The 23,528-nt window shown below is 51.6% G+C and overlaps 7 protein-coding genes across 7 annotated transcripts; 4 read left to right on the forward strand and 3 right to left on the reverse strand.

Moving 5' to 3' along the window:
* Positions 1–32: 32 nt before the first annotated feature.
* On the reverse strand, positions 33–382 carry PV06_04153 (uncharacterized protein; the record flags this gene model as incomplete). The annotated part of the gene is made up of 2 exons (XM_016405010.1): positions 33–131; positions 179–382. 2 exons carry the CDS (start codon positions 380–382, stop codon positions 33–35), a joined length of 303 nt encoding a protein of 100 aa, XP_016263216.1.
* Positions 383–8,169: 7,787 nt separating this feature from the next.
* On the reverse strand, positions 8,170–10,259 carry PV06_04154 (uncharacterized protein; the record flags this gene model as incomplete). The annotated part of the gene is made up of 3 exons (XM_016405011.1): positions 9,767–10,259; positions 9,672–9,705; positions 8,170–9,612 (listed from the first exon to the last, which is right to left on the reverse strand). Exons 1-3 carry the CDS (start codon positions 9,880–9,882, stop codon positions 8,170–8,172), a joined length of 1,593 nt encoding a protein of 530 aa, XP_016263217.1. The 5' UTR covers positions 9,883–10,259.
* PV06_04155 (uncharacterized protein) lies at positions 9,953–11,778 on the forward strand. The gene is made up of 2 exons (XM_016405012.1): positions 9,953–10,078; positions 10,134–11,778. The coding sequence occupies exons 1-2, from the start codon at positions 10,060–10,062 to the stop codon at positions 11,594–11,596; spliced, it is 1,482 nt and encodes a 493-aa protein (XP_016263218.1). The 5' UTR covers positions 9,953–10,059; the 3' UTR covers positions 11,597–11,778.
* Positions 11,779–12,471: 693 nt separating this feature from the next.
* PV06_04156 (uncharacterized protein) lies at positions 12,472–14,783 on the forward strand (the record flags this gene model as incomplete). Its single annotated transcript, XM_016405013.1, has 7 exons — positions 12,472–13,533; positions 13,604–13,700; positions 13,779–13,985; positions 14,041–14,074; positions 14,139–14,269; positions 14,321–14,348; positions 14,409–14,783. The coding sequence occupies 7 exons, from the start codon at positions 12,472–12,474 to the stop codon at positions 14,563–14,565; spliced, it is 1,716 nt and encodes a 571-aa protein (XP_016263219.1). The 3' UTR covers positions 14,566–14,783.
* A 446-nt stretch (positions 14,784–15,229) lies between these two features.
* PV06_04157 (uncharacterized protein) lies at positions 15,230–17,550 on the forward strand. Its single transcript, XM_016405014.1, has 2 exons — positions 15,230–15,560; positions 15,619–17,550. Exons 1-2 carry the CDS (start codon positions 15,466–15,468, stop codon positions 17,195–17,197), a joined length of 1,674 nt encoding a protein of 557 aa, XP_016263220.1. The 5' UTR covers positions 15,230–15,465; the 3' UTR covers positions 17,198–17,550.
* PV06_04158 (uncharacterized protein) lies at positions 17,531–19,202 on the forward strand. The gene is made up of 2 exons (XM_016405015.1): positions 17,531–17,886; positions 17,948–19,202. The coding sequence occupies exons 1-2, from the start codon at positions 17,791–17,793 to the stop codon at positions 19,052–19,054; spliced, it is 1,203 nt and encodes a 400-aa protein (XP_016263221.1). The 5' UTR covers positions 17,531–17,790; the 3' UTR covers positions 19,055–19,202.
* Positions 19,070–23,325, reverse strand: PV06_04159 (uncharacterized protein; the record flags this gene model as incomplete). The annotated part of the gene is made up of 1 exon (XM_016405016.1): positions 19,070–23,325. One exon carries the CDS (start codon positions 23,323–23,325, stop codon positions 19,171–19,173), a length of 4,155 nt encoding a protein of 1,384 aa, XP_016263222.1. The 3' UTR covers positions 19,070–19,170.
* Positions 23,326–23,528: the final 203 nt, after the last annotated feature.

Below are 23,528 nucleotides of genomic sequence, written 5' to 3' on the forward strand. Positions count from 1 at the left end.
GTTGTTGTTGTTGTTGTTGTTGTTGTTGTTGTTCATTCTGCTCGTCTCCTTCTCCTTCTCCTTGTGAAGCCTCGGGCCTTTCTCGTGGTTCGGCATGGGTGTCTGCGCCTTGAACGTTTCGATTCTCGGTCCTGTACGGGTCATGCCTGGACCTCGGAGGCTCGTCGCCGGTGATTACGCCCTTGGCGGCGTGGTAGGCTCGTTTCACCTTGGAATCATCCTCATCGTCGTGCTGTGCGGACTCGGCCTCTTCTTGCTGTCCCTTCAATTCACTTCGCTCGGCCTTGTACTTTTGGACGGTAGGGATAGGGTGTCGGGCGGTGTAGGGTGCTCTGTAGTTTCGTTGACGAGAGTCTGGCTCGAATTCGTCGTCGCTGGCCATGACGAGTGACTCGGAGAGAAGCTTGTCTTTTCGTTTTCAAAAGGTGGGCACGAGACAAGTTCCAAAGGACAAGTACAAAACATACGCATGGAAGAAGAAAACCGGCACCGGCCTACCTAATTGTATACAAATACAAGTACAAGTTTGGTGATACACGGTTCTCCCCAGTGTCAGACTTGAAAAGAAAAGTGAATCAGTACCTCGTACGAATGTATAATACATACGAGTTGCTCCTCAAAAGACCACATCATCATCATAACATGCCCAGGCCAGGTCAGGGCCCTGAACACACCCCAGAGGAGGAGAAGGAGGGAACAGTGGGAAGGCGATGACGTCCAGGCGTAGAAAAACTTGGAGTCGAAGCGACAAAACTCCCCACAATCAGGATCCAGCAGGATGTAATGAGTGTCGCCATGATCAGCGTCTGTTCGTACTCATACCCTCTGTTTGCAAACGCATTGTCAGCAGAAACACCGTTTACACGCTGGTTGCAGAATCAAGGAACAAGAACAATAACGATGATCGACCGACCCCTGTTGTTATAGTGCCCTGTGGCGCGCCACCACCCCAACGAGTATTGCAGAAAGAGCCTCAAATCACAACTTCGTTCGTGCTCCGTACTCGTAACCATCTATTCATCCTTCTCTATTTTGGGTGCTCTTCCGACCTTTTGATCGACACGCATGTGATCTCCTGTCCGAGACTCCCGAGAATTCCATGTCCACCACTCATCAGAAAACAACAACCCATACCCACTACGACGTCCTCCAACTCCCGCGCGGTGCGGACTGGAGCCGCGTGTCTCAAGAAGACATCAAATCAGCATACCGGAATGCATTGTTGATCCATCATCCGGACAAGGCAGCACACGTATCTCTCTCAAAGAAACAACAACACCAAAAGCCCCCCTTCCATGATAGTTCCCCTCCGGTGTATTCGATCGATGATATTGTCATTGCGTACGAAGTCCTAGCAGATCCCAGAAAGCGAAGGATTTATAATGAAACACTTGACAAAAAGGAGGGTTCTGTGACGAACGAAAAGGATACACATATCGGTGTCGAAGTCTTTGACCTCGAAGACTTGCAACATGACGGGCACAAAAATATCTGGTCCAAGAGTTGTCGGTGTGGTGATGAACAAGGTTATGTTTTGACCGAGACCGATCTTGACAATGAGAGTCAGCATGGAGAGATCTATGTTGGCTGTCAAGGGTGCAGTCTATTCATCAAGGTCTTGTTCGCTCTTGAAGAGGGATGATTACCTGCCTAGAGTCCATAAGTTGTGTCATATTCATGTGTCTCGACCTGTGATCAACGACGACATCATCCAGTAAGGTCTTGCAAGGTATTTGGAATAGCATCTCATGATGAATTCTTCGGAGGAGCGGCGTCCTCCAATTTGATCAATGAGGTGATTGCCTCGTTGACATCTTCATGCCTTCCTTGGAGCACCGCTTCAAATTCCTCCTTTAGCCCAAGGTACGCATCGGCTAGTTCTTGGGTCTCTTTGATGATCTGGGTCTCCAATTCAGACTTGCGACGTGACAAAGTAAGCAGTCTCGTCAAGAAGTCATCTTGGATATGGTCGCTGGGAAGAGCAGGATGTGTCAGCACTGACGAATCCGTGTCGCAACAAGGGAAGGATGATGGGTAGAGAGAGATGCCTCGCTTCCCTTTTCACAGTAAAAAGGGTGAATCTGGGAAAAGTGACACTGGGCAGTTAACAAGAGAGGTAGCAGCAGCACTTACACCTCTCTTTTTCTTCTTTCACTCCTCTCCTCGATCTTTTCCTGCACGACACAAACCTGATTCTCAAAGTCGGTTTCGAGATGACGTTGTCTCTGTTCTTTCCTCAGGCCGGTCTAATCACACAAGTTCCACGCAAATTGTCAGTTTTCGACTTATCTTTGATAGTCCCAGACACTTCCGGCGAATAACTCACATCAACGACCATGCTCATCTTAAGGCTCTCTTCGAGGTCTCGCAAATCATTTGCATTACTCTCGGTCCCACTCTCGGCGTCGCCATCGTTGAGGTCCATATCACCTTCCATCATCGACACATCGTTCGCACCATAATCATCATCGGCTCCAGCAGCAGCAACCTCATTCCGGCATCGACGAGAAGACGACTTTGATTGTGCGGCAATGCTTTTACGAGAGGGCCGTTTCGGTGGCATGATGAAACAATACGAATAGATGAACTAGAACTTTTCCTAGGTAGGCCGTGATGGTGAGGTCGGTTGTATGAGGAGATGAGAAGTTCAGTGGTTGAAACGTACTTCTGCGTTCCTAAAAAGGCCACAAGGACTGATCTGAGGAAGGGACAAATTCGGTCCTCGCTATTAGGTGAGCTGAGGTCATTTGCCTCTTCCAAGCACCGATCGTGGACTGTAGACCTGCTTCAATTATCATAATGGTTGCTACCTGATCCTTCCCACCCGATAAAATACTATACAAATAATACACACCCTGTCCATGTTCGAACCCGGCTCGTCATTCTTATTTCTTATTCCACGATCTCCAACTCACCCTTTCTCTCCCTGGCAAACGTATCTTTATATTCATTCCACAGCCACAGCAATTCGTCCGTGTACTGCTGATGCATCTGATCAAGGTAAGCTTCATCTACCTTCCCATCCCGACCACCTTGTTGCACGACCTTGATGGGTCTGCCCACAACCACATTGACGTTGCGCCGATACGGCAAGAGACCGACATCGTAGTTGAAAATCCCCCTGGCATGAAACAAAGGTACGGTGAATCCCATTGCCTTTTTGATCACCATCTGCATCTTGTGGATCCACGGATGCTCTACGCTGTCCACTTGTTCGTATAGTTCGTTTTCCCCAAACGCCAACACAGGGACGAGGTCTGCGCCCGTCCTGATCGCCAGCTTCACAAATCCCTTTCGACTCTTCAAAACCAGCCGGAGAGAATGAGGCTTCGCGTCTAGACTCTCCCTGGCACCACCGATCACAATCGTCACGGCACGACCCATGCCTTCACCGTTGTGGCCGCCTTTGCTCAGCAAATTCTCAATGCTCTCCCTGCTTACGCTGGCCAGGCCCATAGCAAGAGCGTACTCTCTGTACAGGGGGACTCGAAAGTTGGTGTCCAACGTCAACAACGTGTTCGTGATGCCGGGGAACAGGTCCCCAAACCCCAACGCCTCTGTCGCGAACGCGGCAAACGCTCCATGTGATATGATCCCATGCGGGTGGTACCCGAATATGTACTTCCTCGTGGGTTCCAGTTCCACCGTCCTGTGCAACCTGGCAGGAAAGTAACTAGCAAAAGCGGACCAGAACTTGCTTCGTCTCAGCCAACTCGACCGTCGTGAGAGTGTCCCATTCGTAGCCTCTTCGCTGATCAACACAATGTAGAGGAGGTAGGGGATCAAGAGAGGCCAGGTCAATGGAATGGCGCAGAGGAGGAAAAAGAGGGACAGGAATATAGGAATGGTCGTGGTATGCCACAGCACTGCGAGGGTTTGAAGACGTCGTTGCAAGGGGACATTGAGAGGAGCCCAGCGTATCCTATGGATAGGTGTCAACATCAGCCCGTGTCAAACAATTACGAGAAGGGGGGAACCAAATCATACGCAGAAGTCTGCCATCCAGCCCCAGCTTGCCGTCCACTGGCGAGATTTGCTGCTGGATGTGTACTCGTACTGGTCGTGTCCTGTCGCTTCTTTACCTTGCCAGGTCCGACTTCTTTCTGGGGCGCCGTCTTCACACTGTGGCGCAGACTCTTCTCATACTCTTCGCTCGGCTTGATGCTCGTCAACGAGCTCTCTCCATTCTGTCCCTTGTGCTCCTGGTAGAGGACTTTTTCGTCATCTACTTTTTTCTTCACCTCCGACGATGTGTGGCCATTGACCTGTCGACGAGTGCCATTCCCATTGACAGCAGAGCCATTATCCACCTCCTCCTTGCCTCCGAACTTTGGAGTGTCATTGTTTTCGGCGTCGAGAGCTTGCGCGTAGGATTTTGGAGGAAGATCACGCGCAGCACGATCTTGAGGTTTGGAAGGTTCGGAAAAAGCTAAGCCACCAGGGCCGTCGTTGTTGTCGACAGAACACGAGGTCGTTGTGGTGACCATCTTGTCGGGTGTAAGCAAGACAGAGGAGTCTGCTGTGTAGGTAGGTATATGGACTGGACTGAGCTCGCTTACGAAGAGAGACTTGGTCAGGCAAAATCGGAATCGCCGCGCCGCAGCATATAACAAGATTGAGAATTTACCAGGCTGACATTGGGAAAATGCCAAGTCTCTTGCCAGCAAGGTACAAGGATGACTTGTGTGGGAAAAAGAGATCGTTTCGTGTTTATGAAGCTGATTTCAAGAATGCGCATTATGCAGGTGGTGACGAACAAATTCTCCCCCACAATGACGTACTCGAACAACAGCTTGAATTCATCATCTATCAACTCTTTCAACAATCCCATTTCTATTCGTCTTATGATAGCAGAGTGATGATAACATGATTCCCATTTTAATCCTTACTATTTGCGTATTCTTTCTGCACCGCGGATATATACTTGGAAAGTTGAAAACCCCCCACAATAGCTGCTCCTACCCTCATGTGCATGTAGGTCGCAGCATCTGCCAACGCTACGACAGCTGGACCCAGCCCAAGCAGAGTCTAAGGGTCAAGGAATTCAGAGAGAACTCGTCTTCTACAGACCCTTGTTCGCAAATCCAAGCTGAAGGTTGTCGTTGTCAAAGATGGCAAAGACAGCCTTGAGGAAAACATCTCCATAGATGGAAAGGCCCAACCCCTGGTTGCTCTGGATGCCTCCGAAGCATGCTGGGAAACATGATTAGCAGTAGACCGTGCCCAAATTGTGGAATGCCTTACTTGAGGAGCCGTCGGTGATAGGGGCAAAGTTGACAAAGGATCCAGGGACGGTGAACTTAGTATTCTCAATGCCCAAGATGAAGTCGGGAAGATCGGATGAACAATCAAAGGTATAGCCACCTTGGCTGTTATCATACTGAGCACCGTTGACCTCACCATAGTATGCAGAGACAATGTCATCGTCGACGAGGATCAAAGTGGTGCCCGTGTCAGCGATCGCATCGATGCTGCTGGACTGGAATTGGCCATTTCCAACACCATAACCGGTGCCAGTAAACTCCCAGAATCCTTGGCCATTGTTCACGGCTGTGTAGGTGATGTCGCCAGTATATTTGCTGCTATCAATGAAGCCAAAGTCGTAAGAGCCAGGAGCGCCCTTCTTCAAGTCGGCAGTGAAGACATTTGCTTCAAGAACACCTTCTTTAATGGCCGTGTCGAAGAAAGTGGTTTGTTGCTGAGGCTTGACTGTTTCAAGTTAATAACGACTACGAGGCAGTTGCCGGTAGTACTCACCTGTGTTGATCGAGCTGAAAGCCAAACCCAGCAAGCCATCGTTGTCTTGGTCCTGCTGGAATTGCGCACTAATTGTCTCCGCCAATTCAACAGCTTGGCTCGTAACGGTAGTGCCTCCGACATCGACAGTATCGGTGTAAACATTGCCACTGGCGCCAGAGCCATCGCCGTAGCTGATGTTCCAAGTGGCCCCAGAAAGTTCCTTCGACGTGGAAGATTTGGTTGGATCATAAATACTGTGACCACGGCTCTGAGAGCTTGACAGCTCAGAGGAGAAAACCCACCTGTTTATGGTCAACATCCATTTCTAGGGTGCAACATTTAGTCATACTTACAAGTCGCTGGACCCTGTATCAAAATCCAAATTCAAGGTCTGACCACCAATGGAGACAGGGCAAAGATATTCGGCATCGTATTGCTCAGGAGTAGCAGTGACAGAGCCATTACTAGTTGCAGCGTTGCTGACATCGGCAGGGGCAGGCTTATTGTACTTGTTGTAGGTCTTCAACAGCTGAACAGGACCGGCCTGGTAAGGCTTTGCGGGACCTTGATTGACAGTGAAACCTTTCTTTGTGTTGACTGAGGCCTCAGGGGCGGGTATGGGCTTCGCCAGCGAAGTCGATGCCAGGGCAGAGAGTGCCAGCGCAACCGTAAGAGAATGCATGGTTGATGGAGGAAAAGAATGGACGTTTTTGAATAAAAACTACAAAAGAATGGCGGTTGTGCTGGCAATGGGGAGGTAGAGACCGTGATACTGTCGTTGAGACAAAAAAAATGAGTGAATGATGATGATGATGATAATGATGGAAAAGTTGCTTGAGAGAACATACTTGCCCTGTGCTTATATATGTATATCATGGTGGAAGTCTTCCCTGATACCACGGAGCGGATCCAATGCTCTATGCATGAGGTCTGCAGGGAATCAAGACAAACATAACGCGATGATACACTGGAACCCTTCGGTGACGATCATTGATATTGAAGGACCCGTTGAGGGACGTCAAAGACCGGGAATGTCACGGAGACATAGACAATTCGAGAAGGTAGATAACCAAGGTTCAATTGAAATATTCGAGGGCACATGTCTGTGCAGGGCAGTGATTCGAGAAGAAAGCAGTGTGAGCCAAGCAGCCGAGGAACATTCGGTATTGCTCATCTAAAAAGAAAAAGCATGTTCAGCTGCTCCATTGGGTGGAAGACGGGAGAACAAGGCTGTTATGGTGCTCATGCAGACTTAGGTTGGCGCTTGGGGGAAATTGAGCCGGAATTAATGAAACATGGACTGATACGATGCATGAAATGGGTGACAATGCTAGGGACAAAAGAAAAGCGAATCCATGATGGAAAACGCACACGGACGATGGTGCTGGTGTTGACATTAAGATGAGGTCGTGAGATGGGAGACGGATGCCTATTTGTGGTTGGCTGCAGCATGGAACACGCTAAATGGCATGATCGACGCCCCTTCACTCTGCCATAACAAGGCCCTACGACTAGCTTGTCATGCCTCTATCCCACTCTTCTCAGGCCTCAAGGCAGATCAAGCCTAAGTAGAATGCTTAAAACCCCCTCCTTATTCGTCGACTCTGAAATGAAGCTCTGCACCTTCGTGTTTGACGATAAGGCTACCTGACAGCCTGGTCCCTGCCGGTTATCGCGGCCTCTGGGGGAGCAAGCCGATAAACAAGCCCCCCGCTTCGATCGAGATGCTACAGTATGAGTGTGCTTTCTACTACACTGTAACCCTGACTCAAGTCTGCTAATCGCATGCTGGCCATTCTGGTCTGCCTTGTTCTGGGGGTGGTCCCTAACCCTAACCCCGGCCGTAGCCCTAGCCCTAGGACGAGTACGAATACGACAATGGATACTTGGAGACCTCACGTGACGGCCATTTCGGCTATCAGCAAACCTGCAGGATATCCTTGAATCCCTGGAGTCCGGGGTTCAACACGAGCAATAGATCGAAAATGTACTGTAAACAAATCAGGTGCTGGACTATAGGAGATTCTGAAAGATATACTTCTGTTGTGAATGCGATGTCAATTTCTCGGTCTATCCAAAGTTGCTTCCACCTAAGGGATATGCTGCTTCGGACATCTCCCAAAGAGGGTTCTAAATTCTCGGTCAATTCCGGAATGTAGTATTTTGATCAAGCCAAGATATTGCCTTGGACGTTCCCATGAAGTAGGAGCAGAGCAAAGAAGGATAAAAAAAGTGACAAGGAACAGATTTTACAAGCATGGATAACGTGGAGAGAAAACCCGAAGGTCGGCACTCTTTAGACTCTGCGGCTCAAAACGCTTCAGGAAGGCTTCTCTTCCAAGAGGCGTGAAGTTTCAAACTTAATGACGCCAGTGTTTTCTCATCATATCGTCGTTGGGAAATCAGTCCCGTCGCTGCAAGTGCCGCATGCTAGGGCGCTGTGTGTGGGGGAGGAGGCTTTATAGGTTTCGCTGTGTCCGACCGGGGAACTCCAGCTGCTAGCCCAGCCAGGGTGCTGGCGGCATCGCTCTCTGACCGATCTAATTGAGGTCGTGCGTCTTCTCGCACAGGTCGTCGGAAATACGGTGGCTCTTCGCCCAGCGAAGGTGAGCCCAATTGAGACAAGGCTTGGCTGGTGGTGGATGGTGGCCGGGGTGGTGGTAGCGTCCGCATGCTTGCGCCTTGCGAAAAGTCTGGTGGTCGGTCTGACGACATCATTGGTAATCGTGATGGGTGTTGGAATTGGTGTGTCGCGGTGTTGTAGGGGAGTGAAGCATGCAGTGTCCTCGGCATCTCCTGGTATGCTGCTCTGGGATCGGAGCCTCGCTGCTGCTGTCTCCAGGTCATCTCCTGCATTGTAGGCGACAAGTGAGCCGGGGCACTCATGATTCCTTGAGGGCCGAAGGGGGGTGTGGGGGGATTCTGCTGTTGAAGAAAGTATGCTATTCTAGAACGTTCGAGATGGTCGGGAGTTGTCATGTTTTCCGTTGGCGAAGCAGTGGCAGTTTGTGCTGATAGTGGTGGTGGCACCGAGGCACCAGCCCCCAGGGAAAGAGCTGCCGTCCGCATTACCGGTTCTGGCAACTCACTTCGCACAGTAGTCGACTCATCTGAGACAGAACTGTGGCTTGATAACAGTCCTGGGCGGAAGTATTCTCTAGTCGCAGGAATGGGAGGCGAACCGCTGCGGGAGGAAGGCAGTGGCGGGCGCGATGGCATCACGGGTACGGAAGGAGTTGATTGCATAGCTCCGCCAGTAAGCGATGAAGATGCAACAGATCCCACAGAGCCACCTCGAGTGTGTCCAGAGGCCTGAGGCACAGCTTCAGGTTGGAGTTCTAATGACTTGGTTGATATGATGCTCCCACTAGATTCAGCTTCGAGTTTAGGTCTTTTTGGCTCCGCGGGCTGTCCATGCTTGCTCTTGAAATCTGCCAAGTATTGCATGTATTCCTTGTATGCATCCGTCTTGCGATACGTCGACAGTTGTATGTTGTACCTCTCTTTAGCGGCGTTGGCCTGGGCTTCGAACGGCTCTTTACCTCCTGGATCTAGCTTCTGCCACCGGTCGCCGACCAGCTTGGCAATTTGGGTGAAAGACAGATTTTGATCCTTAACCTCTTCTCGCACTTTGTTGGAGAAGATCACGTATGCTGAAGGGGGTCGCTCAGGCGCATTCTCATCTGGCTTCGGGTGACGTCTATACTTCCTCTTGGCCTCAGGAGCCAATCCTGGTGCTCTTTCTACGGCTAACGCTGGATTCGCACCGCTCTCGGCTGCCTTAGCGGCTTCCGAAAGCGGCTCCTGGGCGGGAGAACCAATGAGGCGCTCATATGGGATGCCGCGATAATCTGCTATAGCCCGCTGGAGTTTCTTTGGCGAAGTGTTAGCAGTCCAGAAGATCAAAGCAGCTATACATAGTCACAACTTACCCTACGATGGCCGAGCTTGACGTTGAGTGCGTCACTTGAACTTTGTTAGCAGGGAACTTAAGCCGGGGGAGAGGGGGGAAGGCTTGGGCACTCACAAATCGCTCTCCTGTATATCGGTCAAAGTTTCCCAAGTGTCAAACCCCTCACTCAGGAATGCATCGAGGTATTGCTCAAGGCCTAAGCGCTCGAGATAGGGCGCAAGATCTGTCATTCAAGCGTGCTGGTGGACCCTTCTCATAACGTCAACCCCCAATCGTTCCAAGTCGTTTCTGAGAAGGTGTTCAAGCCCAAAGCGAAGAACAATTTGTTGTTGTGTTCTGTAAATGCAGGGCAAGCGGCGTATGGTTCAACATGTCGACATACGAGACATGAACTTGCAGCGCGGAACATGCCAAAATTGAAGTCAGGTCAGTGCAGTTGTCTGCATGGGTCGTTACGTTTCCTCAATTAACCGTGGTCCAGGTTGTCACAACTGCTCACGTCGTCGCGTCAAGTGTGATGGGACACGACCGCACTGCAACAAGTGTCGCGATCGCGGTTTAGATTGCGCCGGCTATGGCATCGAGGTCAGATTCATTTCCGGAGTTGCCACTCGCGGCAAGCACAAGGGTCAGACAGTACCGAGCGCCAAAGGAGCAAGGCGCACACCTCACCGTTCCGCGTCAACCCAAGCTCCAGCCTTAGTATGGCCGGATGGGTCGCTGACGAGGAGCGCAACCGAGGAAGAAGATGAAAGTTGGCTCTCGTCCCAATGCCCACGTGACGAACTCGATAATTCCTGGAGCAGTGCGAGCGACATGATTGCGGCTTCTCCCAATACCCTAGAACAGTATCTAGGAACGCTCTTCAGCACTTCTAGCGAATCGGGGTTCGTGGAAGAGGTAGCGGAATGTCCGGCGAGTTCCGACGAGACAGGACCGGATTTTGACGATGATATGCAGCTGCTAAGTCATAGCCCAAGCCATGCATTCAGCAATACATGCAGTCCATCGCAAGCACTGGTGAGCCTGGATGCTCGGCCGCGAGAGCTGTTTGCTCATTTCTCGGAGGCCATTGCACCGGTTATGGTCGTCTTCGATGGGAAATTCAATGGATATCGTGACCTCATCCTTCCTATGGCCGTCGAAGACGACCTGGTCCGGCAAGCGGTCTCGGTCGTGTCGATGTACCATCTCGCCCGTCAACATGGCGAATCTCAGGAATCCGCCGATGCGAGGTTGCAAGCAATCATCCGCGATCTTCGAAAGCGAACCGATGCCTTCAATCTCTCTGACATCTCGGCCTGGGTGACCATCCTCGTTCTTCTGACGGGCGAAACCGTCACGGGTGGTACCAACCTACCATATCTTTTTCGGCTTCTTCAACATCTTATGGACGCGAATAGTGCCGCTGGCCAGGGGTCTGCCATTCACTCTTTCCTGGAAGAGCAGAGCCTGATGATGACTCTCTTCGCGCAACCGCTCTTGGGAGAGGGAATGGGCACATCCACTCTGTCTGCGGTGGACAAGTATCTCGGCTTCATCTCCAACACTGCAGTTTTCTTCCCAACCCTCGTGCCACAGATCAACACGTTGAAAACCGCCATCCGTCTCGCATGCAAGATATACCTCACACGTGCCACCATCAGCCCGCCGCACGCGTCCACGGTAGATGCGCTTGAAGAGCTTCGTCTACTATGTTTGCAGATCCCGTTGCATCAACCGGGCCATCACGCACTCGTTTGGGCGTACTTCATTGCCGCAGCCGAGAGTTCAACGTACGAGCACCGATGTTTCTTCACCCAGAGATTGACACAGATACATTCTCAGACGAAGTTCCATAATATCCCAGCTGCGCTTTCAACTCTACAGATGTTGTGGAAATGTCATGGCGAGAGACGGTGGACAGAGGTTCTCGCCGCGAACAAGCCTGTGTTTATTATTTGATATGGCTGACATGAGTCCTGCTATACCTGCTATAACCAAAAATGATGCGCTGTTCTGTTGAGCCCTCGTCAGAGTTGCCGGAAATGGCACTCCATGCTCCTTCTCCTTCCGGGATAGCATAGTCCCATAGATCTCCTTCGGTGACAACCTTCATACTCCGTACTTACACAATACGATACTAGCCCTTCTTTTTGCTCCTCTGTTGCCTCCTCGGACTCGGCCCCAAAGCGCATGTTACTACTCCGTAATTTCGGTATTTTTCTGTTAGTATGAAGCCCACGCACGTGATACGGATCAGAGAGTATGATGCTGTCCACGCCGAAATATTGGGGTGTGATGCTATGTCCATGACGCTGGGGAGGAAGAATCCAGGATGAGTATCTGTAAGGAGCGCTCCATACCGTGTGCACAGGGAGTATCTGGGATCACATAACGCCAAGGGTGTCACAGCGTGAACGGGCCTGTTTCCTCCTCCTGCCATTGCCAAATGTTGCAAGTTCTGATCACCTTCTCCGATTGAAAAGAGCCCAAACACCGACGAACTGGGTCAAGCCACCACCAAAACACACTTTCGGACTATTAGGCCCATTTGGAGAGCTCGCGTCAATGCACAGCACCAAGAACCGAATCAATGTCTGACACGGACAAATTCGCAAAGGCTGTCTCCTCTAGGCTTCGACTATCAGCCTTGGCATCCTTGTCCGGGCACTGGCAGGATGTCAAACCTCGAATCCACGAACCTGGTGGAATGAAAAGTCAATGCCGGTCTGAACGTTACATAAACAGAACGGCAGCTCCTATTGATGCTTGAGGGAGAGGAAGCAGTAACACTTCGTGATCAATATACAGCAGCCCCAGGCGACAATATAGCCCCAATGGCCGACGTTCCCGCTGGCGACCCTGAGCGTCGCGCTGTTCGGTTGGACGCACCGAGTGAGAATGATTGGTCCGACGAAGAATGCATGTCGACTCTGGCCCTTCAGACAACCAATCCATACTATGGCGATCGAGTACCATCCTCAGGCCGCAAAGAAGACGGCTCAAGTGAGAAGCGGCGGCGCTCGAAGAATGCTTCTGGGATCACCACCGCTGATGGGGCATTGACTCGAGCAGTGACTTCTGTCGAAACAGTGCTGTCCACGATTCGAACTCGACCAGTCATTGCTAGCTTTTCACACCCTCTGGAACACGAAAAGACAACGGTTGAGACCCTGGTTGACTTTGACGGGCCCAATGACCCGTACCGCGCGTTGAACTGGTCGATGAAGAAAAAGGTCGTGACCACGGCGTTGTACGGATTCACTACAATGTCGGCGACATGGGGGAGCTCGGCCTATAGTGCCGGTACAGCACAAGTGGCTCACCAATTCGGAATCGGCATGCAGACGGCTACTCTGGGCACCACGCTCTTCCTGTTCGCATTTGGAATCGGACCTTTGTTGTGGGCGCCTCTCTCGGAAGTCTATGGACGTAAACTCGCCGTTTTACCGCCCATGTTCATCGCAGTGTGCTTCTCATTTGCGAGTGGCGCGGCCAAGGACGTCCAGACTATCATGATTACGCGCTTCTTTGCAGGCTTCTTCGCCTCAGCGCCAGTGACAAATACTGGAGGTGTACTGAGTGATTTGTTTCCGTCGTCTCAGAGAGGTGTTGCAATGGCGGCTTACGCCATGGCCGTCGTGTTCGGACCTAGCATCGGTCCCATCGTCGGCGCTGCTTTCGTGGTTCAGCCTCATCTTCGCTGGCGGTGGACCGAATACTTTACCGGGATCCTCCAGATTGTCGTTCTTGTCCTCGACACAATCTTCCTCGACGAGTCATATCCGCCGCGGTTATTGGTTTACAAGGCCCGCCGCCTTCGACACGAGAGTGGTAACTGGGCACTGCACGCCAAATTCGAGGAATGGGATGTCTCGATCGGCGAATTGGCTCGGAAGGTAGTCCCTGACCAACTCCTGCGTCATAATATGCTCTTCTCAGAAAAGTTCCACTGACCCCTGCAATCAGTTCTTGATCCGACCATTTCAACTCCTAACGACACCCATCTGCGCACTCATGGCCTTGTATGCTAGCTTCACATACGGGATATTATACATGCAGCTTGGTCCGTTTCCTCCGCGCGTGTACTCTCTGACTCGCCATGACTTAGGCTAGACTAACGACCTTGTGTGGGACACTATAGGTGCGATCCCGCTCATTTTTGCCGAGCACCGTGGCTGGGAGCAAATGTCGTCCACACTACCGTTTCTTGCGCTTCTTGTTGGCTCTGCCATCGGCGCAGGCATCAACGTATACAATCAGCTTATTTACAACCGCAAGGCCTCTGGCAAGGTGAATCCGGAACTTCGACTGCCTCCAATGATGTTCGGCTCTGTGGTATTTACCAGTGGTAAGAGGTGCTACAAGTTGAAGATCGAATCATTTGTTGACCAAAGCTCGGGTAGGTTTATTCATCACCGGCTGGACAGCAGATCCTTCGTGAGTGGTCCAGGCATGTGCTTTTTATTTCAAGTCGTTGCCGTCTGACTTGCACTCCGTTCAGGAATCCTTGGATCGCGCCGGTCATTGGTCTGGTTCTGACCGGCCTTGGTTTCTTTACCATCTTTCAGGCTGCTCTAAACTATCTCGTGGACACTTTTCAGGAGTATGCCGCGAGTGCCGTGGCAGCAAACAGTCAGTCTCCAAGCCATCACTCCCGATATGCAGGACTAATCTGCGAAACAGCATTTCTGCGATCGTGTTTCGCCGGAGCGTAAGACTCTTCCAATGAGACGACTTTCCTGCCGATATTGGCTCGCTGACCACGTCCCAGATTTCCCCTGATCATCACGCCGTTGTACCACAATCTCGGAATTCCTTGGGGTACCAGTATCTTCGGGTTCTTCTCCCTGATGCTGATCCCCGTGCCTGTAGTCTTCTTCATTTTCGGAAAGCGAATAAGAATGGGTAGTAAATGGAGCAGATCTTAGGGCGAGGTAGCTGTATTGAGCATCGAGGATGTTTTGCTCCAGCCACTGTTGACGGCTCAACCTGAAGGTGGTTGAACACAGGTTGTGGGTTGCACATCGATCCTGGGACTGTCGTGTGTCACATTGACAGTTCTTGAGATATCCTAGCCCGAGAAACCTGAATCAGGCCCCCTGTGTTGAAAAGGACAGTTTTCATGCCGATGCTCTGCCTTGAAGTCAGAAATCAAGTCGTAGGAAGGACTTGCTGCCTCTCGTCAGAATTTGGGACATGTTCTAGTTTTGCAGCCAAAGGGAGAGGTGTTACGGCAGACATGCACATTGAACCGCATGATACCTGAGGCTTTCAGGATGCTTTATTCCTAGATTCATCTCAACAGTAATCACTGATGGCTCAGGCCAAGCTAGACTGCAATAATGGACCTCGATATGCGATACTGTGAGACCTTTGAAAGAAGTCGGTACATTCTGCGCGAGTTTTGGACTGTATATGATTGATGTTGCGCCATTTTCTCAGGCCGAGAATTGACATCTTCCAATGGGAACCTGTTGTTCTATACAGGGTCATCTCGCTCATGTACTGTAATAGATATGTGAATCTAAGGCCTCCAACCGCCCCGTGGCACTATTCCTGCTTGGGACGATTTATCGAGATTCTGCTGACATACTCAAACTTGGCCGGAGTGTCATCCTCTCCATCACTCCATCAACAAAATCCTCTTGTGCTCGTAAGGCTGGACCTCGTCACGGACTTCATTCCTTTGGACATTGCAACAGTTGCTTCAATCAATAATGTGACCAGAGATCACAAGACTATTCGTCTAGAAAGACCTAATCTTCACTAATCGCCCGTTGTTTGCTTCCTCATCAAGCCACCCCCAGCGGGATAACCACTACACATTCATGGCTGTGACAAACGAATCACCACATACAACTCGGGCGAAGCGCAATAGAAGATGTGGATATCCTACATCTGCTAGTGGATGTCTGACCTGCAAGTATGTTCATAGGTCCGTCCCCCGACCCTTGACAGATCGATTGACTGTTCATGTCCAGAAAGAGACACATCAAATGCGATGAAGCAAAGCCCGTTTGTGGACAATGTGCTAAGAGTAAGCGTCACTGCCGGGGTCCTCTCACTCTCGAATATCGCTTCGCGGCACCTCAGACAAGCGTTACTTTTGGGCCAAAGGCCCAAAATCCCCGCCCTAGATCTCAAATATCTCTGGCCAACGGCAATGCCGAGGAAAACCGGGCGTTCGATTATTACCTTTCAAATCTGGGCCCGATGCTGGCTGGCGAATGTAGCAAAGACGTCGACTTTTGGACCAATTTGGTGCCACGCTGGTGCCTGTCCGACACTGTCCTGTGGACCGCACTTGTCTCCCTGAGTGACCTGCATAGAACTCGGCCTACAGGTGCAGATGGGTTTGCGCATTTTCGAAACCTGTCAAACTACCAATGGAGTCTGGAAAATCATGGCCGGGCCATCAAAGAGTATCGACATCGGTTGAGCACCAAGACCATCGACATCCCGCGAGCTTTCCTGGGATGTATCTTGTTTGCGCTCTTCGAGTTCCAAATGTGGAACAATGAGAGTGCATTGATGCTAGTCAGAACGTCGGTCAAACTATCACAACAAGTCCAAACTTGGCCCGATGATATGGATATCAAGGAAGGCGTCTCCCGATTCTTTGCGAAGCTGGCCTCCCTCGTTTCTCCAACCAACGCACTTCCAGATCATATGCTCACCAATGTCCGCGAAGACAGTGCCTTGAGACCTTCTCTCATCGTCAGTATGCCTCCTTCGATGGAGAAATTACGGAAGACCTTATATACTCTGGTGGACGCGGCTTCCCGGGTCCTTCAAGACACCTCGTCGGAGTGTTCACTAAATACCCAGGAGATAAAAGATCTCAGATCTCGACAGAGACAGATTTTGGAAGATCTTGACGATTGGCAACGCACGAGGTTGGCAGTTCAGCGAAGCAACGCGTCCGACTTCTTAGACTACCTGTCCTCACTATTGCTGGTGTATTGCAAGGTGACATATATCAAGCTGTCTGTCTGTATGAGCGGCAAGGAAACCCGGTTTGACCGACATACCGACGACTTCCGAGAGATCATCCATCATGGTGCGGCGACGATTCACTACGCCCTATCGGCCACGATTAAACCACCTTCAAGTTTCGAATTGAATGTCGTTCCGGCCTTCTCTTTCGTGTCGCAAAAGTGTCGACATCCTGGCATAAGACGGAGAGCCAGGGACTTGATGACCAAATCTAGGGGTATGACGTGCACTTGCAATCCATGGCTCATTGACCTTGCGGATGCAGCCATTCAGATTGAAGAAGACAGCATCCGGCCTCAAAATAGAGACAACGAAGACGACCACGGACAAGGTCTTGATATCGAGATACCCGAACAGGGAAGGATCAAACGCTGGCACGTTTCCAAAGTCCAGTCGCCTTCCTGGGAAACGATACTCGTGGCGTCCTTCATCCTAAACCCTTGCGAACGCGAGGACTCCTCTGTCCAATGCGTGAGGGAAGTCACCGTGCAGCTTGAGAGCCACGAGACTCTGAATGACGTGACGATACACATGGAATGCTGCCCTTCGATGAAAGTGCCTTGAAGTACGGTGACACCCTGGAACCCAATCGGATGTTAAAGATGTGCTGCAATTAGGGAAATCTCATTCGATGCCTTTCTAGAGTGGTGGAGGACCTGCCAAAAAAAAATTCAGCTAATCATAGCGTATTTGCATACTCCGGACGGAGCACTGCGAGGACAATCAGCCTCTTCGCTTCGTACAAGGGGTTTGTTCCATCCCGGATGAGGGCAAGGCTGCGTGGCTTGGGGTCTAGACCCTCACCCGCACCAATCGGGGAGCTTCCTTGCCCATCCGGCATCTCGGGTCCAATGTACTTAGTACGATGACCCTTTGATGGACATCCACAAAATCTACTAGGAACTCTCTTTCTGGCCGTTCTTATCTTTCTCTCATCTTCCGTCGCTTACTAAATCTAAAAAACAAGTCCTGTCCGTCTTCAGGACTCACTCAGATGGTTAACATTGCATCCTCACAAGATAATCAACAGACAATGCGTTGCCAAACCATGACTGCAGCAATGTACATCATGATGGTCCCCGCTTCCCAAATGTCATGTCTTTGACACGTGGTGAGGGAAGCTGAGCCACGTAGTTTGTGATCCTCTTGACGCGAAGATGGGTAGGAAGGGAAACAAGTTGGGATCTCAAGTGTCTCTTTCACTTGAAAAGACAGCCAGTATGATCGTGCCAGAGGCATTCGGATTGGAGCAGGTAAGTACGAATCATCAACAAATTGACACACCCGGGACCAAAAGTTTTTGACCATCGACAGACACTTTCCCAACATCTCGACACTCTTTCTCTACAAGACCAGATTGCCGGTCCATCCAAGCAAAAAAGTGGCCGTGTCCATGTCCAGCACACTACCACAAACCCCTCTTTTACGGGCACGGCGGTCCGAGATTCTCTCCATCGTCTCAGTGTCCTCGAGCAAGAGACACACGACGCCGACGACGCCCGGCCATCGCCAGCACCACAAGACGATCTGCTCGAGATCGTGTCGACCCCCGACCGTGGACTCGCGGTGTTTGCCACGCGCAAAGTCAAAGCCGGCACGCTGTTGTTGGCGGAGAGGCCTCTCGTCCGCCTCCAAAAGCACGAAGAAGACGACCCGGCGGCCATCGAGCGCGAATTTTCCCGGTTGGGGCGGGCCGACCAAAGGATCTTTCTCAAGTTGTTTGACGCCCAAAAGTCCCGCATGACCCGGGTCGTTTCGATCTACTACAGCAACTGCTACAACCTGGACGACCACGTGGCCGACGGCGGACGAGGGGGGTCGGCCGTGGGTCCGTTCGCCAGCAGAATCAACCACGGGTGCGTGCCCAACGTGCAATTTTGTTACGACGAGAAAACCGACGAGATGAGGTTCCGCGCCGTCCGCGACATCCCTCGAGGTAAAGAGTTGTGCAGCAACTACGACAAGGCCGTGTCCGAGGTCCGGACGAAGAGAAGGCGGAAGCAACAAATCCATTACGGGTTCGTCTGTCGGTGTGAAGCTTGCGAACCAAAGACCGGATTCTGGGCCAGGAGTGACGAGAGGAGGAGGGCCATGTACGAGGCCTTGAGGGTCGCGCGCGCCTGTGAAAAGGAGTGTTCTTCCAAACGTGCCCCCGCGCCTCCGACCGTGGTGGTCGACCGGGCGATCGAAGCCCTGGTCAGGTTGGAGGAATTGTTCCTCAAAGAAGGCCTCGTGGGTGTACCGTTGGCAAACACTCGTAAAAGCCTGGCCAAGTGGGCGGAGAGGAAATATGACCACGCACAGGCCGTCAAGTGGAAGACGAAAGAGTTGGAGGTCTGTAAAGTGAGCTTTGGGTCGGACGCCCTGAGAACAAAGGGGGTCGAAGATCAGTTGATCGAGTTGAGTTTGAAAGTGACTTGAAGAAGACAAAAAAAGGGGGGGATCGCCAGCGGTGAATCAACACCAAGCACTCCATGTAGATATGTTCTGTTCAGGTATAATAATCATACTCGTTGATTCCGCAGGCAAGTCGGGCATCATGCCCAACTATCCTGTCTAAACAGCCCACCCAAAAACCCATCACCACCCTTCTTACTCTTCATGACAGCCGTCTTCTTGACGATGCCGGCCCTCTGGCTCATCTTCTCCTCCTTCACCGTAGGTCTGTAGTTGACCGCGTTTCTCCGCCCGCCACCGGCCTTTCTGACAAACTCCCTTTCCTCGTTCGCCTTGCCACGTTCGGGTTTTTGCAGGGTGACCCCGGTCGCCGACGCCCCTTCAGCCATACTCCCCAGGCTGGAATTCGTCGTGGCTCGACGCAAGAGACTCGGAACCTTGCCGAAAGACACACTCGTCGTCGTCGACGTGTAAAACGCCATCTTCGTCGTACCACTCGAACTCGACGAAGAAGACGATGCCTGACGAAGCATGCTCAGCCGATTGACCACGTTGGTCCTCCTCTCCTTTGTCCGTCGTTCCGAATACGGAGCCCTAGTCTCACTATAAGGGATGCCTGGTTTCTTAAAAGAAGAGCCGCCGTCGGCGTCGGCGTCTTCGTCTTCTCCGGCCCGACCGTCATCGTCGACGACAAAGTCACCCAAATCGTCACCATCCTCGGCATTCTCATCGGCTTCGGCTTCCTGGAAGTGACGGTCCAAGTTGACGTACGCTTCTGGCTCGTCTTCAGAATCCGAAAGGCCAAGATCGATTGTGGCCGCTTGCGAGTCGGGCTCTTCGATCAAGAACGACACCGATTCTCGGATTTCAGCCAATGTGGCTGGTCTTCGACCAAGAGGTACAGGTGCACGCCCGCCGCCGCCGCCGCGGCGCTTGATTTGGTTGAGTCGAGATTCTTTGGCCTGCTCGAGTGGTTGATCATGAGAGCCATCCGTGATTTGTGCTGCTGTCTGGGTCGTTCCTTGCTCTCCGGATTCGGCCGCGTTCTCCTGTGATTCCTCTTCGGGCTGGGTCTGTGGGAGGTCAAAACTATCTTCTCCGTCGCTCACATCACGATCCTCGATACTTCGGAGGAAAGCTTCCTTCTTCTTGTCCTCGGCAATCTTACCCACCGCCTCGTCTTTCAGAAGTTCCCGGCGCATCCTGGCGGATTCCCTTCTCTTGGCTTCGCGTCGTCTGTTCACCGCATCTTCCTCATCCGAGAGGTCGAGGTCGTCGTTGCCACGTTTTCGTCGCAGCGCGCCTGTTGTAATATCCTTCATCAATTTGGACACGGCAGCTTCGTCTTGTTGACGCTCTCTATCTGCAAAGAGCTTGGCCAATTTCGCTTCGTCACCGACCCCGACCTGAGTATCTTCGTCGATCATGGCGCGGTCATCCTCATTCTCTTCCTCGTTGGCGTCTTCATCGCTTGCTCCACCCAGACCGGCGTATTCATCCTCTGATTCTTCTGCGGCTTCATCGATGATTTCACGTGCTTTTGACTTGTTCTTGTCAAAGTTCTGATGTCCCTTCTTCTTGGCAGCACGATGCATGAGTTCAAAGGCAGACACGCCTGCCTCGACATCGTCGTCATCGCTGTCATCGGGCTGTGCACGACCTCGTCGTAGTCTCGTTGTCCTTTGAACAATGGGGCTGTCTTGGAGATCGTGAGGAAGGATCACAGTATCAACCGTCGAAGTTGGTCCAACGTCCTGAGGGGTTTCGAGGGCAAATCGATTACCAGCAAACGGACTCAACATGAACCCTCCATCTTGGGTTGGCTCGAATTGAGGCTGAGAAGGGGTATATTGCAGTCCATGTGTCCCGACTGCACTCATTGGAGATTGAGGTACCTTTTGTGACTCGGAGAAGGAGAGGTTCACGTTAAGAGGCTGGGTCTGGGTCGCCGGTTGGCTGTCCGTGATGACATCGATTGAGTCAAGGCGTTGCACTCTTGGAGCCATTGCAATGTGGGGCGATGGGAGGTCCATAGTCATGCGTAGACTATCTTGTTCTTCGTTCACGTCCTGGGTTTGAGAGTCCGCCATCGTAGCCGCAAAAGCTTGGGTCAAACCCATCGGCAGATCATCAGACATTTGTAAGCCGGGAATCTGTTTCCTTGCTGATCGCATGACGGATTGAGGTGTTTTGGCGACAGCTGGCAGTTCGGGCGAGTGGGCATTGTCGTCGTCCTCTTCATCATCACTCAGTACTCGAGTCTGTCGTTTCGTTCTCGAAGAAGTGACTGCGACCTCCTGGGCTTCCGCCATATCCTCTGTTCCGGGGTCTTCATCGCTAGCTTGTTCTTCATCCTCTGGATCTTCCTCGCTAGCTTCATCATCCAACAGGTTCTCATTGCCGTTTTCATGCGTGTCCTCTTCATCTCCATCTTCGTCTTCGTCTTCGTCTTCGTCGGAATCTTGACTAGCGTTTCCTCCGTCGTCAACTTCGAAGTCTTCATCATCGTCGCTATCATCGTCGTCGAAGGCCTCCTTGACATAATTTCCCTCCTTCTTTGCAAGAGCCTTCTCTCGCTTCTGGATTTCGACCGCTTCCTGGCGAGCCTTCTCAATCAAGTCCTCAACATCTTGTTGCTCTCGTTCACGTTCTTCAGAGGTCTGGATCATCACACCTTTCGCCCTGAGCTCTTCAATCTTCTGCTCTCGTTCCCGTCGGGCTTGTAGACGGGCAGCTCTGCGCAAAGATGCTTCCATTTCTGCTGCATTCATAGTGCGCTTCCGCTCCTCTCCACCGATCATATGTGCTAGTGATCGGAGAGCAAGGTGAGAAGGGGCCTCTTTCGCTTTCCGCTTTGGAAGTTGTTCGAATGCAGCATACTTCCTCATGTCACCTTTAGATGTAATAACCTCTAGGTCCGAGTCTGACTCGTCGCTGTCAGCTTTAGGCATGGAAAGCAGAGACTTTTTCTGCCCGAATGGTTTGATCGTTGGCTTAAGGCTTGGACTGAATTCTTTCAATGGCTCCTGGTCGATCTGGTCGGTTACACGTTGGACAAGTAGAGGTCTTGGCACGGGTTCTTCTGACGGAGCTCTTCCCTTGCCTTTGTCAAGTCTCGAAATAACGGGCTGAGAATTCGAGGCATGTGGAAGCGTTGAGGTGGGCACTGTTGATGTATCAACCGCAGTGAGTGTCTTTTCACAGCTGTCTGTATGCATATCCTCGTGCACAGGGCTAGTTGGCGGGGTATCGTGGGTGCTTGAACCTTCGTTGTCTGATCCGGCTCTAGAACTACCAGTCGCCCGACGATCATCGTCTCGATCAGACCCGACCCGCGGAGCGGAGCCAGCAACGGGAAAGTTGAACCTTGCGAGCAGACTGTCCTTTGTGATCTTCTTCTTCGTTCGAGCTTGGTGGGCCAACTGCATATTTCGGCTCATGCGTTGGGTTTCTCTGTTCATCTCCTCCAATGCTTTCTTGCTTGCTTTACGCATTGGTCGAGTCTGCGTTGAAAGTTTCTTCGCTCCCTCGACGCCAGAATTGTCGCTTTCCTCTTCAGTGTCATCTGCTGGACTGGAGCCTCGCATACGTCGACTGTTCTTCTCAAGAAATTTGAGCTTTTCTTCCCGTGTCTTGCGCCTGTCCTCCTCTTCGGCTTCCTTTTCAAGGCGCTGCTTGCGATGCTTTTCAACTAGAGCCAAAAATTTAGATTTGCCAACATTGGATTGGTCGTCTGCATCTTCCGAGTCAGAATTCGCCTGCACAGGCTCATGACGAACAGGAGGAGATGGTAGAGAGGCGGCCGATGCAGTCGAAGGTGATATAGATATACGACGGTGGACTGGGCTGCTGTTGCGCTTCGTGAGAAGCCTTCTTCTCATTTCAGGTGGTGCAATATCTCCCGTGTCTGACTCTGGTGTACTTGAACGTGTTTCTGTTGCAGCTGTGGTAGCATAGTCCGTTTCTCCAGGCAGATGTACTGGATTTAGACCCTGCAAACGAGCAGCCATTCTTGAACGTGGAGCCACGGGTAGGTCCTCATCCTCGTCCTCGTCCGGGGCTTCATTTCGAGTATCCTCCTCTCGTATGCTAGGGTTTCCTCTCGGTGAGGCAATGCCGCTCTCCCGTTCCGTTGCTGCACGTGGCGAGGTCGCATGTTCAATAGAGGGCGAGTCTGAGTCAGAGTCCTCAAATTGGGCAAGCAAAGCCTGCACTTTCCGGCTGGGTGTCAGGACGTTTGAGGTCTGGCTGATGGGGGAGCCCATAGAGAATGGCGACCCTGGAGGTGAAGACATGGTTTCGACCGGGGACCAGGAACCAGATTATAAAACCAAATCCCTACTGAAAGGACATAACTAGCAGTAGAAGCATGAAGCAGTAACGTACAAATACATTGAAGCGGGCTATGAAATCCAGCGGTGCCAGACCACCGTGTGACCGTGTAATAAGTCGGTACGCGCTGCGGGACGCGTTAGATGTGGAGCCACGCGAAATGACG

This window comes from Exophiala oligosperma (genome assembly GCF_000835515.1).
Source record: "Exophiala oligosperma strain CBS 72588 unplaced genomic scaffold supercont1.4, whole genome shotgun sequence".
Taxonomy (NCBI): Eukaryota; Fungi; Ascomycota; class Eurotiomycetes; order Chaetothyriales; family Herpotrichiellaceae; genus Exophiala; species Exophiala oligosperma.

Bases quoted from the DNA above. Each gene is read 5' to 3' on its own strand.
- PV06_04158 (XM_016405015.1), top strand. From the start codon at position 17,791: ATGGGTAGGAAGGGAAACAAGTTGGGATCTCAAGTGTCTCTTTCACTT. The intron at 17,887-17,947 runs GTAAGTACGAAT...GACCATCGACAG, and splicing joins AGGCATTCGGATTGGAGCAG to ACACTTTCCCAACATCTCGA.
- PV06_04157 (XM_016405014.1), top strand. From the start codon at position 15,466: ATGGCTGTGACAAACGAATCACCACATACAACTCGGGCGAAGCGCAAT. The intron at 15,561-15,618 runs GTATGTTCATAG...GTTCATGTCCAG, and splicing joins AGTGGATGTCTGACCTGCAA to AAAGAGACACATCAAATGCG.